Source organism: Trachinotus anak, unplaced genomic scaffold (assembly GCF_046630095.1).
Source record: "Trachinotus anak isolate AG129_WGS33_773 ecotype Australia unplaced genomic scaffold, CSIRO_AGI_Tana_v1 ptg000012l, whole genome shotgun sequence".
In the NCBI taxonomy this organism is placed as follows: Eukaryota; Metazoa; Chordata; class Actinopteri; order Carangiformes; family Carangidae; genus Trachinotus; species Trachinotus anak.
The window spans coordinates 11,298,534-11,314,290 of NW_027273863.1; the positions used below are offsets into that span (position 1 = coordinate 11,298,534).

The 15,757-nt window shown below is 40.8% G+C and overlaps 1 protein-coding gene across 1 annotated transcript in view; it reads left to right on the forward strand.

Moving 5' to 3' along the window:
• The window catches only part of LOC139629691 (semaphorin-6B-like), a 29,205-nt gene that overhangs the window by 2,640 nt on the left and 10,808 nt on the right, over positions 1-15,757 (forward strand). Inside the window, exons 2-6 of the mRNA XM_071492465.1 lie at positions 11,725-11,848; positions 12,717-12,828; positions 13,700-13,760; positions 13,866-13,928; positions 15,643-15,741. Of these exons, the coding sequence (XP_071348566.1) occupies positions 11,728-11,848; positions 12,717-12,828; positions 13,700-13,760; positions 13,866-13,928; positions 15,643-15,741 (456 nt within the window). The 5' untranslated portion in view covers positions 11,725-11,727. The remainder of the gene's footprint in view (positions 1-11,724; positions 11,849-12,716; positions 12,829-13,699; positions 13,761-13,865; positions 13,929-15,642; positions 15,742-15,757) is intronic.

Consider the following 15,757-nt stretch of genomic DNA (forward strand, 5'->3'; position numbering starts at 1 on the left):
ATGTTGGAAGGAGAGAGATGTTACCTAACAGCTTCTCCGCTCCTATATCACCAGGAGAATACATCAGGCAATCGGCGACAAATTGCTTCTCTTTACCTCTGGTACACAGAGAGGAACACTGACAGACTCAAACTCCCCTTATTCTAACTGTGCTGGGCTCGGATCTGCTTATAAACCTGCACGTTTCTATTCCTACTTTATATGAGCCAACAGGAATGACTTGTTTCTTTTCACCAAACCTGAGCTGATTTTAAACGCAGGACTCTGTGTCGAAGCTAGCAAAAGATTTTTTAAAAATATATTTTAAAAGATTTACAAAATGTTTCTTGTAATTTTTAACCTATACTCAGTGTAGATTTCCATGTTTTCACTTAGTCTGGAGATACCTCCCAGAGACTGCTCTGCCTATACATAAGGGAATTTATGCTCTTATAGTGTTTAGATTAACTTTAATTAACTTCCCAAACTTGCTGTATCAACTCCCATCTGCCCTAACAGTAACCACCCCTGTCTGTGCCAGAAAGTAGACAGGATTATTCACTAATCCAATCATAAAGTAAAGCAGAGTCATGACTAGGAATGCTTATTTTCCTCAAAAGCAGCCAGATACAGTAGCTTTTGAGGTTCCAGTTTCACACAGAGCGCAGCGTTTATCTGGTGGTAGGGTTTGGTGGGATTCTTTAGAACAAAATCAACACTTGAAAGGGGTGTTGGAGCCCACAGACCCCAGGGCGATAAGATCAGACGGACCAAGCTGCTCAGGCATCTGCTGGGTGACCTCTTTCCAATGGGGTCCTATGAGTGTGGACCTTAGGGAGTCATTCTGCAGGATTAAGGAGGCCAGAGGTTCAGGAGTCCCGCAGGCATTCTTTCTTTACTTGTCAGAAATTAGCTCATATCCCAAGACAGGTATTTAAAATGAACCCCCTCATGCAGAACATTTAATGTTGATGTGTGAGGCTTTCAGGAGCCTTTTGGACAAGTCCTTCCAGATGTTTAAAAAGGAGAGAATCAACATGATTGGTACCACACAAGCCGAGGAGCTTTACCTGTAGCAAACTCTGCTGTAAATTGTCCACGGTACTATAAACTGGACACCACAACACAAATGATGTTCAGAAGACCGAAATAGCTTGTTGCTTTATAAGCCATATATGCCTGTAATAATGCCTTGCAGTTGTTTTCAATGTAAACACCCCTCATATACTTTACAGTAGCCATGTATCTTCAGTTTTATGGCTCTCTGTCTACGTTGGTTTCTCCCCAGAGGCGCAAGCTCTTTTTCATACATGTGCTGTGCAAATTGTGTGGTCTTTGCACTTGTTATAACATGCTGACATGTGTGCTCATTTTGCAGACTATTGTTCTGTCAACTGTATCACTTTACAACACCTCCAATTATCCCGCATCCAGGGGTCATGGAGATAATTGCATACACGTGATGGCATGAATGTTTATGGCACACATGTTCGTATTTTATTTGTGTCTACCATTTGTTTGTCTGTGGGTGTTGTTGTGTACAGTATGTGAGGGCCATAGAAGGTATGAGCTAGTTTGTCTCTCAAATGAACTCATCTCTTTGCATATGCAGCTGGTCATCCCGTCTAACTGCCTGGCATTTGGGTTGTGAGTGATAGCACAGCAACTTCGAAGGATAGCAGTAGTCTCATCTCTTACCTTCTGAGATCCCATTTGCATCACAAAATTGCAAAGTGAGAAAATGACCATCCACTTCATGCTTTCACCAAGGCATTCACCCACGTCTACGCACGCACAAACAAAATAAGCAAATAACCAGGTAACCTTTTCTCAAATGCCACAGCTGAGGCGCTTGACTTTTTACTTCTTTGCACAAAATGAATGGAGGTATATATATTTCTCAGGAGCCTGGTTTATCTTCACATATTTTTCTGCTTTTGTTGTCCAACAAATTCAGCAAGCACCTTACCCAAAGGCAGGCTTTAGTTATGGCAGCTTAGCCGGAGGGATTGGAAGGGTTTTTTATTGGGAGATAAAGGCACATCCGAGTCCTTTGTCTCCCAGCTACTCGAGATGGTTTTGTAGCCTGATGAAGCTTTGTTGTGGCTAATCTTTCTCTCTCCTTCATCCTGTCCTCTCCCATATCCATCCCTACTCCGCAACAAACACAACTTTTCTCTTTTAATTATGGCTTTTCATCTGAGGCCCAGTCACAACTGAGAGGAGAGGAGCAAAGTATAGCTGAAACACAATTATACCTGCAAGGTGGAGAGAAGGCTCTCAGGGGAGGTGTCGGCTCTGCGCATGTTGTGTGTATGCCGTAGGTGTGCGCATCTGTGCGTGCATGCAGCACGTGCATGTGTGCACACGTCAGTCCACAAGCAGGTTGTTTGGCATTTTGATATCTGTTGTGTGGCGACCACCTATTGTGAGCTGTGATCCTCTTAGCAGACTTCTGCCAGAAGAGCTATATTTACCCTTAGTGGTGATCACAGCACACAGAACGACATGACGACAATATGAGCTACCTCTCAGCCTGCACCTCCTTTTACAGCAGCATAAGAGAAGGCGCTAACAGGGCATGAGATATATGGTAATGGCTGCCACGTTGAGGCATTAGCACAGCCTATTTAGCATAGTCTTTGTTGAAGTGGAAAAATGAAAGGCAGGGAAATCTTGGGCTGTGGTCAATGAAACAGAAACAAACAAACCAAAAGAACATAACAAAAAAATGATATTGATGGCTGGTTTCATTGTTTACTTTCATGAAAAGAAAAACACCAATTTTCAGACAATAAGACTAGTCTTCATTGTACTGCATATTAGATAATCACAAAGGTTACCTTAAGACATGGTTAAGAAGAAGAAAAGATGCTCCCTAGAGACAGATGTCCTGGACTACCTTGTAGAGTATAAAGTGCACCATTAATACTGTCACGAAATAGAATAATAACAACATTAAAATTAGATCAAATTCATAGATTAAAAACCCTTGTCACTGTTGTGTAATTAGACTGCTTGTGTTCGACTGTGTGCTCATAGCGTGTGTCTGAGTGTGTGCACTGCATACTCATGTGCTCGCTCTGGGCTGTGCAGTGAATGTATATGTGCTTACTGCAGTCAAACTCTGGTTAGTAACGTTTGCCCTTGCTGCAGCTTTCTACAGCACCATAAATGTGTGTGCCTGTGTGTGTGTTTGTGAGTGTGTGTGTGTGTGTGTGTGTGTGTGTGTGTGTGTGCCTATTGTTTTACTGTATTCATGGGGTCCAAAAACCAGGAGCCCACTACACAGTACTTGTGGGGTCCAACAGTTTTGTGGGGACCAGAATGCTGTTTCATGATTAAGACTTGGTCTTCAGGTTAGGGCCAGAATTAAGGCTGGCTCATGGTTGTGATTGTGATGATTGATGTTAGGGTGAGGGGCTAGGGAATGCATTATGTCAGTGACCACGAACATAGTAAACTAAAAGGATTCTGTGCGTTTGTGTGTGTGTTTGTGTGTGTGTTGTTTTCATGCGAGTTTTTGTGCATTTCTGTCACAGTGCAGTACCAGAAATACATGCATTGCATGTTTCGTCGCCTAAATTTTGCTATTTGTGCAACACAACATTTAATTGCTTTTTAGTTGCATTTCTGAGCAGTATGTTTATCCTACTGTATGTACATGTCTATTATCCATAAACTGATAACTCACTGCATCCGTAGACTACTATGTGTCTGACATTAGCAGCAATTTGGCTTAGGGCAGAGGCCTGATTGGGGAAGAAGTCTGAGGGGAGATGGAGCTCTCTCTGGCTAGACTCCAGCTCTGTCCATCCTATTTTAATTACCTATGGCATTCACCCAAGGGAATATCTCTCTCTTCCTCTCTGTCTCTGTGTCCTCTCTCCTCTCTTTTCCCTCATCTCCCTTCTCTACCATCTCCTCTTTTCATCTTCTTTCATTACTCATTCATTCTCACTATCTCTCTCTTCCTGCTATCTTTTTTCTTTCTCACACATAACCTAATAGCACACAGCTGCATCAAAGGCCTATGCAGAGGTAACCTTTGCATTAGCATATAAATGACCCTGTAGATTGAATAGTATTTTAGGATATTTAACAGCCAAAGACAGATTCCCTTAACTCTGATTAGACCTGCGCTGAGGAGACAGGCAGCCTCTTGAGGGAATATCGCGTCTAACTTGATAAGATAAAGACTTGACACAGTGATTCCACCATTGACGAGAGCAGGATTGTGCGTGTCTTTGTGCACATTTGCTTCTCCCTGTGTTTGTGTATGACTGCATGTGAACAAGTCTGTGAATCTGAAAAAATATCCAGCCTGTTTGCTTTGACACCATGTGGTTCGACTGGTTTTTCCACCTGTTATTAGGGATACAACAAATAATTATTCCCACTGCAGCCATTTTAAACTTACATCAAAATCTTAAGCCCCAACATGTGGAATGAACAAATTTAGCTAGTAATCTTTAATAAGCACCATAACATGAATATGTAAAATTAAGAGCATGTTGACATTTTGGGAAATATGTTCATTTGCTTTTTTTGAGAGTTAAATGAAAAGAATGATACCTCTATCATACTTGTACATTAACATGAGCCGCCTGTTAGCTTAGTTCCAAGACTGTCAAAAGATACAAAACAAAAATCATATATGGGGCAGACACCACAAACTCACCACTCCCAGCCAAGAAACTTGTTTTTACACTCTGGCTTTCTTGAAAAAGTGCTGGTAAGCAGATATTTTCTCTCTTCCAAACTTTGTGCTCAGCTAGGCTAACCGACCGCTGGCTGAAGCTTTATATTTAACAGACAGATATTTGAGTGGTATTGATCTCCTCATCTAACGCTCCACCAGAAAGCAAATAAGAGTTGTTTCAAGATGTGAAACTATTTGCTTAACAGGGAAGTTTAGTGTGAGTTATGAGCTACCTACTGTATACAGTGAAGGCTACATAGTGGTAGGCTTGTGGGCCAGCTGTAACATGTAAGTTATAATTTGGGCATTTACCCTTCCAGATTCTTTAGAGCTATGTGTTTGCTGTACATTTATCTTCCAAGCTGAATTTAAAAGTGCTTCAATATATAGATTCACAATTCATCTTCAGAGAAGTGTATGAGAGAATTCTCAACTTCTATCTTCAAACATAAAGTCAGCACATTTAAATAAATAAATTATAATATAACATGTTTTAGATTCAGTTGCTAATCTGCTTTTTCTGTAGAGGTTAAGAGGTTCATCAGCAAGTAGCAATTTCAAATCCAAGCTTGAAAACATTCCTCAGAAACCTTTGGTTAAAGTTAGAGATGCTCCTTCAATCTTACAGTAATTCTGTGCTTGCCAGCTGTGACAGCATGTGCCTGGTATGTGTGTGTGTGTGTATGTGTGTGTGTGTGTGTGTGTGTGTGTGTGTGTGTGTGTGTGTGTGTCATCATGGAAAAATGGGGTCATGGAGACACCTACTGTTTTGGGAACTACCATGGAGGTGGTTTTGAGTACACTGGCAGGTGTTTATACGTCTATGGACAGATTTTGTCAGCGTGATAGCACCACAACTCTGCAAGATACAGTCACAAAACGTTACAAGTGTGTAGTTGAGATCAAAAAGAAGGCAGAGTTCGAAGATGGATGTGGTCGGCCCCATGAGTGCTGTGTACTCATGAAATAATGTAATAATCAAACACTGGCCCGCGAGTACTCGTGTCAACATGTTGATACCATCACAAGATCGTCTCTAGTTTAAGTATAGAATCCATGAAATGTGTGACAATATCAGTGTTATTTGTTACTATTTAGTGTGAAATGCATCTTGGTACATCAAAGACTATAGCTGGACTGTTTCACAACCTGATGGGTATCATGTAAATCCAATTCTTTAATTTGGGAACTTCTAAAACTTTAACCTGAGATACACACTTGAAAGTAACATCTGATAAGTAATAATGATGCACATGTTGGTGGACAACTATGGGAGATTTATTTTGTGAAGTCTTACAAAGTTTCTTTGACCCACAACATTAATACTTCTGTATTAATGCATTAATGTTGTCTTGAATCACTGTACCACAGTAAGAAAACCATTCTGAAATTTCTCAGAGTTACATTTTGTTCACCCCTTTTCCATTTTCAGTGAAAATCTGTTTTAAGTCTATTAATGAAGCTATAGTGCTTGCAGGGTGGAGTACTGAAGTGTGAAGGTGACCCACTTCTCCCAGTTTAGCCCTTGTCTGTGTCTCTACCCTCAGGCCATTTTGCTTTATTCCGGGCTTTAACCTGCATACTGTCCTCAAGGAGCAAGTGTGTTACAAATGAGAAGAGGGTGTAAAGGATTCTATTTCAGTCAAGTCTTGATGTTGATATCTTTTTTAACAGTTTATACTATTGAATCCATCTTTCCTGATTTTTTTTTATTTATTTTTTAATTTTTTTGTAAATTAACAGTCATAATAATCCAACAGAGGAAGTCTAAGAGCTGCACTGGACAAACGCAAAAAGAAAGTTTTCTTCACATGTTCAAAATCAAGCTTGTGACATCACATCTTGCCTTATGTCCAGTAAAGTTGATATCTTTAATGAGTCTTAATGCTTTTACGTAAACATGGAACAATGATACAATGATCAACCACCTTCTCCAGTCAGACTGAACATTATATTGTTGAAGCGTCAAAGAGGCTTAGCAGTAACCTAGTCAGTGTATAATAAATGTATTGTCGTGTTTTCAAATGATATTTTCCACTGTTGACCTATTGATTTCAAATGAGCTGTACTGTCTTGCCAGGGTGTGGATAATGTGGAGACAAAATGCTTGCAGCTCCCCCATCCCCCTCCTTGCTGTGAGAGAGGGGACCCCCACCTCCTTATATTTGTGTCCATGTATGTGTTCATGTACACTCATATGAATGTACATAGATCTGGGTTAATGCTGTAGTGAATGCATCAGTGTGTGAGTGTGTGTTTGCGCGTGTGTGTGTGTGTGTGTATATGTGTGTGCGTGCATGTATGCTCACACGTATGTACTGTATGTGTTAGAGGGCGAACCCGCCCTCCTCGCTTTTACATCTACTGCAACAGAACATCTCTGCCTGGCTTTGCTATTGGTTGCTACGGTAACAAAGGCACAGAGTGGAGTGGCTGCAGCAGCTAAACAGAGGGCGAGAGACAGAGGGAAAGACAGAGGGAAAGAGACAGAGAGAGAGAGAGAGAGACAGCGATTTTGCCTGTAGACCTAATCACAAAGACATTCAACACAAAGCTTCAGAAAACAGTTCAGATACAGCGATGAGTGAAATGTCAACGTCACAGAAAGATGGTTTTAGATTTTTACTTGTCCAATTTCTGTCACACACATGGAAACACAAATATGAAAGGATTAATTAACTGGGTGCAGCACAGGTCACGGCTCGAGCATCTCGACAAGAGAGGCTTGCATTGCGCAGCAGTGGCAGTGGGTTTGGTTAGTTGTGTGTCCATGCCTTCAGACAGACTGCTCAGGCAGTTTGTATTTATGTCTCAGTGTTTTCTCAGGGTCAGTAAATGCTCCTCAGTGTGAATAGAGATGGTGCTCTTTATTCTGTCCCTGTTTAGTAGGATGAGAGTGTATTGATCTTGCTGAGCAGCTTTAATAGTTGAGATGCATAGTGCAAATATGTGCATGTCCAATATACACAAAAGGCCACTTAAGCATTTTTGGATGGGGTCATGGCTACACATAAAATAGATAATCATTTAATAGATGTCTTTCATATGGCTTGTTGACGTACTGGGGGTTGTATAGAAATCTCCAGCTTGCTGCTCACCCCGTGTCATTCCAGTCAGATCAGGTTTGGCAGGTGAACAACAGCACACTGGAGAAAAAGACTATGAAACAGAGCTAGGTCATGGCCAATGAGGACAAAACATATGGACAAACTGATAAGAGGTGAGAGCAGGTGATTATGCTTCTTCAGATGTCCTGCTGATTGGTTAATGATGTGAGTGTTAGCAGGTGATTTGCTAATGGGCTGGTTGATGAGTCTAGATTACACTGTGTGCCTGTCGTCGTCATTACATGTATCCCATGATAACCGTGTCAGTGTCACACAGTTTAATTCTATCTCACCAACATGATTTGACACAAGTAGCATAACACCCTTTCTTCTTTCCACTCACTTGTCTCTCCTCCCTCAATTTCCTGATACTCATTCTGTCACCAGCGGCCTGTTTTTTATAGCTTGATGAGCTGGAGGTCTGTAGCAGGCGGTGTCTCTCTTCCTGTTTTTTTTTTTTTTTCTCTTTTATTCAAACCACCTTTTATCGTCTCTCTTCTGTCTTTTCAGCACAGCAGGGAAAACTTGAAATCTTGATAACCAAATGTCAAAGCACTGCACTGAACCTCTTTTTATAGCCCAGAGCGTTAAAAAATATTGCTTTTGTCATGGCACTGGCCAGCAGCAGAGCTCTAATTTGCTGGCCTTGGCCCAGATCTGATGGTTTATCTTATGGATCAATAACCTTGATCAATATGCACTCTAATGAGAAGGCTTCATCAATGATTGGCTGCAGGGTTTTAGTATGTTACAGTTTGCTTCGTGTGTGTGTGTGTGTGTGTGCATGTATTAGTGTGTGTGTGTGTGTGTGTGTGTGTGTGTGTGTGTGTGTGTATTAGTGTGTGTGTGTTTGAGAGAGAGCGAGAGAGAGAGAGAGAGAGAGAGAACAGTTTGAGAAAGAAAGAGATGTCCAGCTTTGAACAGGAGACCTTTTCTTTTTTTTTGCTCAGTTTTCTCTGTCTTTATTTACAAGCTTTTAGCAGATTAACTACATGTAATAATCAGACATACAGTATACCTTATATTGTTATTTTCACAATACATTGGGCAGTTTGCATGTGAGCTGTGCTATAAATATTAATATAATATCTGTATATGAATAAATAAAGTGTCAATGTTTCAGGTATATAAGAACCATATTGATGACAATTTTCTGAGTCAAAAATATTTAGAAAAGTTCATATTGATGGATTTTGACACTCATGTTATTAGTTTTTGTCTTACTTGACTAAGTGATTGTTTACGTAAGTATAATTTTGCCATAGATTCAGTGAAATATGCTGTGAGCGACAACTTCTTTTATTTTTTTGTCTACAAGTATATTTGTTTCCGTTTTGGCTACTTGGCAGTACTAAACATATGCTGAATTGGCTTTTAGCAGTTCCTTTGTGCAGTGAACCCATGCATGTACACACAACCCTCAGTGGATTACTTTGACACTGAAGAAAACTTGAAAAGATGATGATTCACAGGCAATTACTGGAGTTTATTTATTTAGTTTATTTTATTGTCTTTTTTCTCTTTTCTAAGCAGATCTATGGCCGTTTATTCAAGTATATAGACAATGATATCCTCAGAAAGCGTATGACACACTGAATGTAAAAATATGTGTATTATGTCTGTGTGTTCAGATTTGACTGAGTTATCATCTCTGAGAAGGACTACAATTTTTTTGACGCAAACTGTGTGACTGTGTGAAAAGCAATTAATGTGACAAAGCTAGTCTGTAACCAAATGATGGCTAATCTCACATGAAACACGCTTTATTTAATTCCATCCATCCTCTCCATGAACACAATGAAACAGCATTTCATTTTGAGCATCAAATTTGGGTCCCTCTCACGAAATGGCCATAATGAAATGAGGCTGACCCTAAACCTGACTCAGTCTTCTCCAGGGAATCCCAACAGAGAATCAGATGAAACAAACCCCTCCCTCACTACCCCACCCCACACTATCCCCCACCTCAGGGCTCCTCCAATGCTACTGATGAGGAGAAGGCTTAGAGATGTCAAACCCGCAATCTCTGGGCTAGAATTTCATTTGAAGTGGCCCCCAGTGTATAGTCTGCAGCCCGCATTGCCTCACTGATGTCTTCAAACAGCTTGTCACTCCAACTCATGCACAGTCTGAAGTGTTGGCAACACAGGTGAATGTGCTTATGTATATGTGCATGTGTGCGTCTTACATCTGGGAGCATTGGTGTGCTTCAAATAGCGAATGTCATCACCTTAGCAACTAACACATCTACATCTACCTCTGGCGTTCTATCTCCAAAAACAGGCGTAAGGATTTTCTCCTGGAACAGACAAGCTGAGAGATAGAAAGAAAGAGAAATGAAGGGAGGAGGTGGGTGATGGAGGTAGAGAGTTTTGGGGATGAAAGGAAATAGGTGTGGATTGGGGGAAACATGGAACATGGCATTCAGGTTCATTTGACAGGAGCGGCTTTCTTCTTGCTTACATCTTTTTCCTTCAATTTCTAACCTTTGCTCCATCCTTTTTTTGTGCTTTCCTCATTTGTCTTATCTTCTCTGTTCTTCTCTTTATGTCTCCTCTTCCCTTTCTAAGTATTCTCACATCAAAGACAGTTCGTTTCTGCCACGCAAACGATGTAGCTAAGCCACAGGCGTTCTGAGTGAATGCATAGAAAAGCTTCAACAGTTAAACATGTGTTTCGTGGTGTGGCTGCCACAATTTATGTCTGGCAGTAACTTATGTGCAGCAGTGTTATTCCTCTGCTTTGGTTTTATAGGTGCAAGAGATGCTGATGTATAGCATAAGGGCTTTTTTTGACTGTTTGACCCCTTTTAGCCTCACTAGCAGCATGGCTCTATGGATAGCAATGTCTGTTGGCCCGTCAACCACCTTCATTGTCCTCAAATTTCTGTTGGTCCAAAACTTTGGTTAATGGCCAAATACATTCAAAACTAATGACATTCCCATCAGCCATAGCTGTAGTTTGTGTTTAGTGCTAATTCGCAAATGATAGCATTCTAACAGCCTACATAACATAATGTCTACAATACCTGTTAAACATCAGCACATTAGCACTGTCTTTGTAAGCATGTTAGCATGCTGATGTTAGCGTTTATCTTTGGCTGAGTAGAGCCTCACAGATCTGCTAGCATGACTGTAGAGTCTTGTTTTGTTCATGTGTTTACATGTGTGTGTGTGTGTGTGTGTGTGTGCACATATCTCACACAGCATGACCCTTCGGTGGCCTCCTAACATTTTAAAGACCAAAGTCTGTTTCCACCCCCTTTTTTCTTGCTCTTGATTTAGGGCATTCTTGACTTTTGACCTTTACACAGACATTGTCCAGCTTACCCGAATCACTCGCTTCATCTCTCCTTTTCCACTCTCACTCTCTGATCTATAAAGACCAGCTCCTTCCTCTTTTGTGGCTAATTACCAGTAATATAGCCTCCATATGTCCATATAAATACACAATTAGTGAAAGAAACATTACCACCCAAAGTGGCTTTGTCATCCTGTGAATGTTTTGTCTCCTGTTGTGTTATATGGTTGTGAGATTGCCCTTCAGTTCAAACCTTTAGACAATGGAATGACATTTCTGACAATAGACCCCCATTACATCACTAAAGCAGACAATAGAAACACATTAGCTCCCTGCTGAAGCCAGGTTGGTGGCAGCAGTCACCCTGCTGCCCTACTGACCCTGTCCTCACTCGCACTCACTCACACACACACACACACACACACACACACACACACACCTGTTGGAATTCGTCTTTGCTGAGAAAAATTTATCAAAATGTTAAAACACACACTCACGTGTCAAAAGATACACATATGTACCCTCACACACACACACACACACACACACACACGCACACACACACACACACACACACACACACACACATACAGTGTGCAACAATGACATTTCTCTCCCATCTCTCTTTGTTAACAGTGCATGTGTGCTGCTGCCATGGCGACTGTGGCTCCTCCCCTCACATTTCTTCTCCTGCTGCTTCAACTGGCTGATGGCTCATTCCCAGAGGAGCCTAGTCCACTAAGCTACGTCCCCGTAGAGGGTATGTGTCCTTCCCACTGTGTGTGTGTGTGTGTGTGTGCTTGAGTGTATGTGTGCAGCAGTGATGAATGGCTCCATGGTAGGTGTGGAAATCAGGGGGTTAAGGGTCAGAGCCTTGGTGTGCAACTGCTTTTGTGGGTTTTTACCATGCTAGCTGCATGGCTTTCTGCCTTAGAGAGACTTTACTCCATCTCTCTATGGCAGTTTACTAGATTAATAAATATGAGAGAGAAAGCTATAGAGAAAGAAAGAAAGATTGTTCTAGATGTTGAGAGGTGCAGGAAGATTAAAAAGTGGGAGACAGTTTGGATGGGGCGATACAGACGACAAGGGGGAAGGCTGAGGAGTGGAAGAGAGAAGGGGAGGAGACAGGTGGAGATGAATTGCAATGTCCTCTCTCCCTCCCCTGCAGTCAAGGACAATGAAACATTTTCCCAATCTGTCTCCTGATGATGAGGGCTCCCTGTGGAGACTGTTGTCCTCCTCTTCAAAACTTTATCATAGTCTAATATTGCCATTTTCTCCCCCCCTCCTCATCTGTACTCTGTTATCTGAAAAGCAATAAAATAACGTTAGTAATTACATAGTTTTTCTCTCTATAGAGCTGCATGCATAAGCAGCAGCAAAAACACTAAGAGAGTAAAAGTCTGCTGTAACTGCTAGACCATTCGTCTCTGCCCATTATCTTTATTTTCCTAAACAAAAGCATCAAGAATGAGTGAAGACACCATTAAAGTGAAGGTTAAGGTGGCTGTTTTATGTCCTATGCTCTCTCTGTCCTCAGCTGTCAAAGTATCCTTGGGCAAGACACTTAATTTCTGGACCTTTTAGCCCTTCATTCTTTCTGTCTGTCTGTGTGTTGATGTCAGTGGTGAGGAGGTATCCGGTGTTCCTGGGCAGAGCTCATCGTTCAGCTCAGAGACAGGAGCTGCACATCCAGACGGTCCTGCAAGTCAACCGTACTCTCTACATTGGAGCCAGGTAACCAACGGCAACCACCTCCAACTGTGTGTTACTGACGTGTTCACATTAATATCCTTTTGCTTTCATTTGATGCCACGGCCTCCATCTGCTGTCACTCTGCGGAGTACATTTTCAGTTTGTTCTGCTGAGGTTGTGTTCAATCTTGTTTGTTAAATGTCAAGCGAAAGCTGTGTGTTCGCATTACTCTTATACATGATGGAAAATAAGAATGGCCTCATACCAGTGGTAGGCAATCAGCGGCTCGTGGGCCAACTCTGGCCCTTCAGCAAAAATCTATTTTTAGAAGTAAAAACTTTCACTTTCGTAGTTTACGTGAAAACTTTTACATGGAATGATGTAAATAAAATGCTCATTTAGATCCCAATAAATATCACATGTTATATCTAATAATACTGCCAGATGCATGCAAAACTAGTACCTCATGCTGAAATGAAGACTAATAAACAATATATAATAAAATCCACCTCATATGAAAGAACCATTTCATAGTTTTATTGTTGTGGCTTTAGCTTGTTTGTCCGGAACAGATATGCGTCACAAAAAAAAAATTCTGACGTTCTGACAGAAATGGCATGCTAAAAGAAAATTAAAATATTACAGCAATACTTCTATTTAGCAATAAATAAAATGAGTTTTAAAATTACTTTGTTACTCATCACAACAAAGAGGTTAAAAATCAGTTTTATTCTGAAATGAATTAAAAGAAATAAAGACAGAAAATATATTAAAACCCCCTTTGAACAATGCTGAAAAAATTGTCCAAGTGTTGACACCTTATCCATTCTTTATATTATATTACTTATCCTACCCTATTGATATATTAGCAATATATTGGAACTGATTTGTTGTGTGTTTTTGTGCTTTGTAGAGATGATTTGTACAGAGTAGAGCTGGATAACATGGCAGGAGATGAGATGTTCTACAGCAAGGTAAGACTCTTCCACACACACAAACCCAAGCATGCACCAATAGCTGACAATACACATGTGCACACATAAAAAACATATCCTGACTGTGGTTCATTCCTTTGGCAGAAACGGACATGGGAATCTAATAAAAATGACATTCGAGTTTGCCGGATGAAGGGCAAACATGAGGTATAGTGCTCATACACCACAACACTCTGACTTTGAGAGCCACTCATTCATGCATCAACACTATCTAGATTATCACATGCATGGACAGACACAACAGCTGTTCAAGAAACCTTATTTCCTTTGGGTGCACCTGCATACGGTATTTACACAAATTTGATCTTGTTGATACAGAATCAGCACATCACCTAATCAGGCTAACTCAGTCAAACGTTACCCCAGGCCAAAAGCCTGCCCATGAAGCCTGAAAGCTATTTTCTCACACACACGCGATGTGCCAGTTTTCTTCACATATCTCATTCATATCCTGTGGACAAGATGACAATTGTGCTTGTCTATGAAATGATGGTTGATGGTGTTCTGAGATATGAAGGGAACGTGGTCAACTCTAAAAAAAGAGGAAGATCTGATGGGATGGTAGCCACGCTGACAGGGTTTAACCTAAAATATAAGCTTCGTTGTGTAAATGTAGCAGTGCCACCGGCAAAATCCAATTTGGGCAGAAAAAGGGAAGAAAAAGAAAAAGAGGCAACAGGAAACATTATAGAGCAAACTGAGCAGAGAGTGACACAGCCTCAGGGAGGGAACAGTAATTGAAATCAGTTGAGGAAGGGAGGTAAAGGTGGGGATGTGTGTGTGTGTGTGTGTGTGTGTGTGTGTGTGTGTGTGTGTGTGTGTGTGTACGCAGAGGAAAACTGGGGATGGAACACATAAGGAGGATAACACAGCTACCAGGTAGTAAGAGAGAGCTAGAGAGACAACAAAAGGAAAAGATGTGTTGCTGCAAAAAAAAAAAAAAACAGTAGAGGAAAGAAGAAAAGATTGCAGAAAGGAAATGGATTTAAAGCTGTGATGAAATAAAGGAACAAAGACAGGAGGAGAATGACTGGCCAAAGGTGGAAATAAAGGCTTGAGAGGATGAGAAGACAAAAGATGGAAAGGTGAACGATATTAGCTCTAACTCGGATGAAGAGATCAAATCACAAAGCTTGAGGTGAACGACGCTGTGAATCATTTGACATTCAGTATTGCCGTTATTAAACCAGTCCTGTACCTTTTAAAGTCTTATTTAAACTAAAATTTTGGTCAGAAATAATGGGAACACTGAATACTATTAATGCTATAGTTGATTAGCACGTGCAGTTCAATGCAGAGTAAGAACACAGTTTGTTAGCATTTTAGCAAACAATAAAATGATCTACAAACTACTCTACTGTCTACAGGAATTACTGAAATACCCTCCTAGAAAACATAAATTTGTCTCACTTAGTGTAAGAAAATAGCACTGAATGTAGCCCCTGAGAAGAAATCTGGAGCTCATCTACCTACTCAGGTGTTTTATTGGTTCGAACCTCATATAAAAGTGTTGTTAAATGCTATCACAGGGGGGCTAAAGGGATAACAGTGTCACTGAGTTTCAGATTCACTGGTAGCAGCTTTAAACTTGAGTTCAATCAGCAGCCTCCACTTTGAGGACTGCTATAAAGTCCCTGTCCTATTGTTCCTCCAGATGGAGTGTGGTTGATGCTGTTTTTCCCTCTAAGGATTGTTTAAAGCTGCAATCTTCTTACTTCACACTGGCAATCTTGCCCTGGTAGTTTTTAGTGTAGCTTTGGTTCAAAACCTAATTTTTCATTTTGCCCTTTAACTTTTGATCTTCTCATCTTCTTTAATGCTTTCTTTCTGTGTTTTTTTTTTTTTTTTTTTTTCCCTACAGGGAGAGTGTCGTAATTTCATCAAGGTTCTGCTCAGCCAGCATGGTGGCCTGTTTGTGTGCGGTACAAACGCCTTCAACCCACTGTGTGCCAACTACACTGTTAGTATCCATCTAT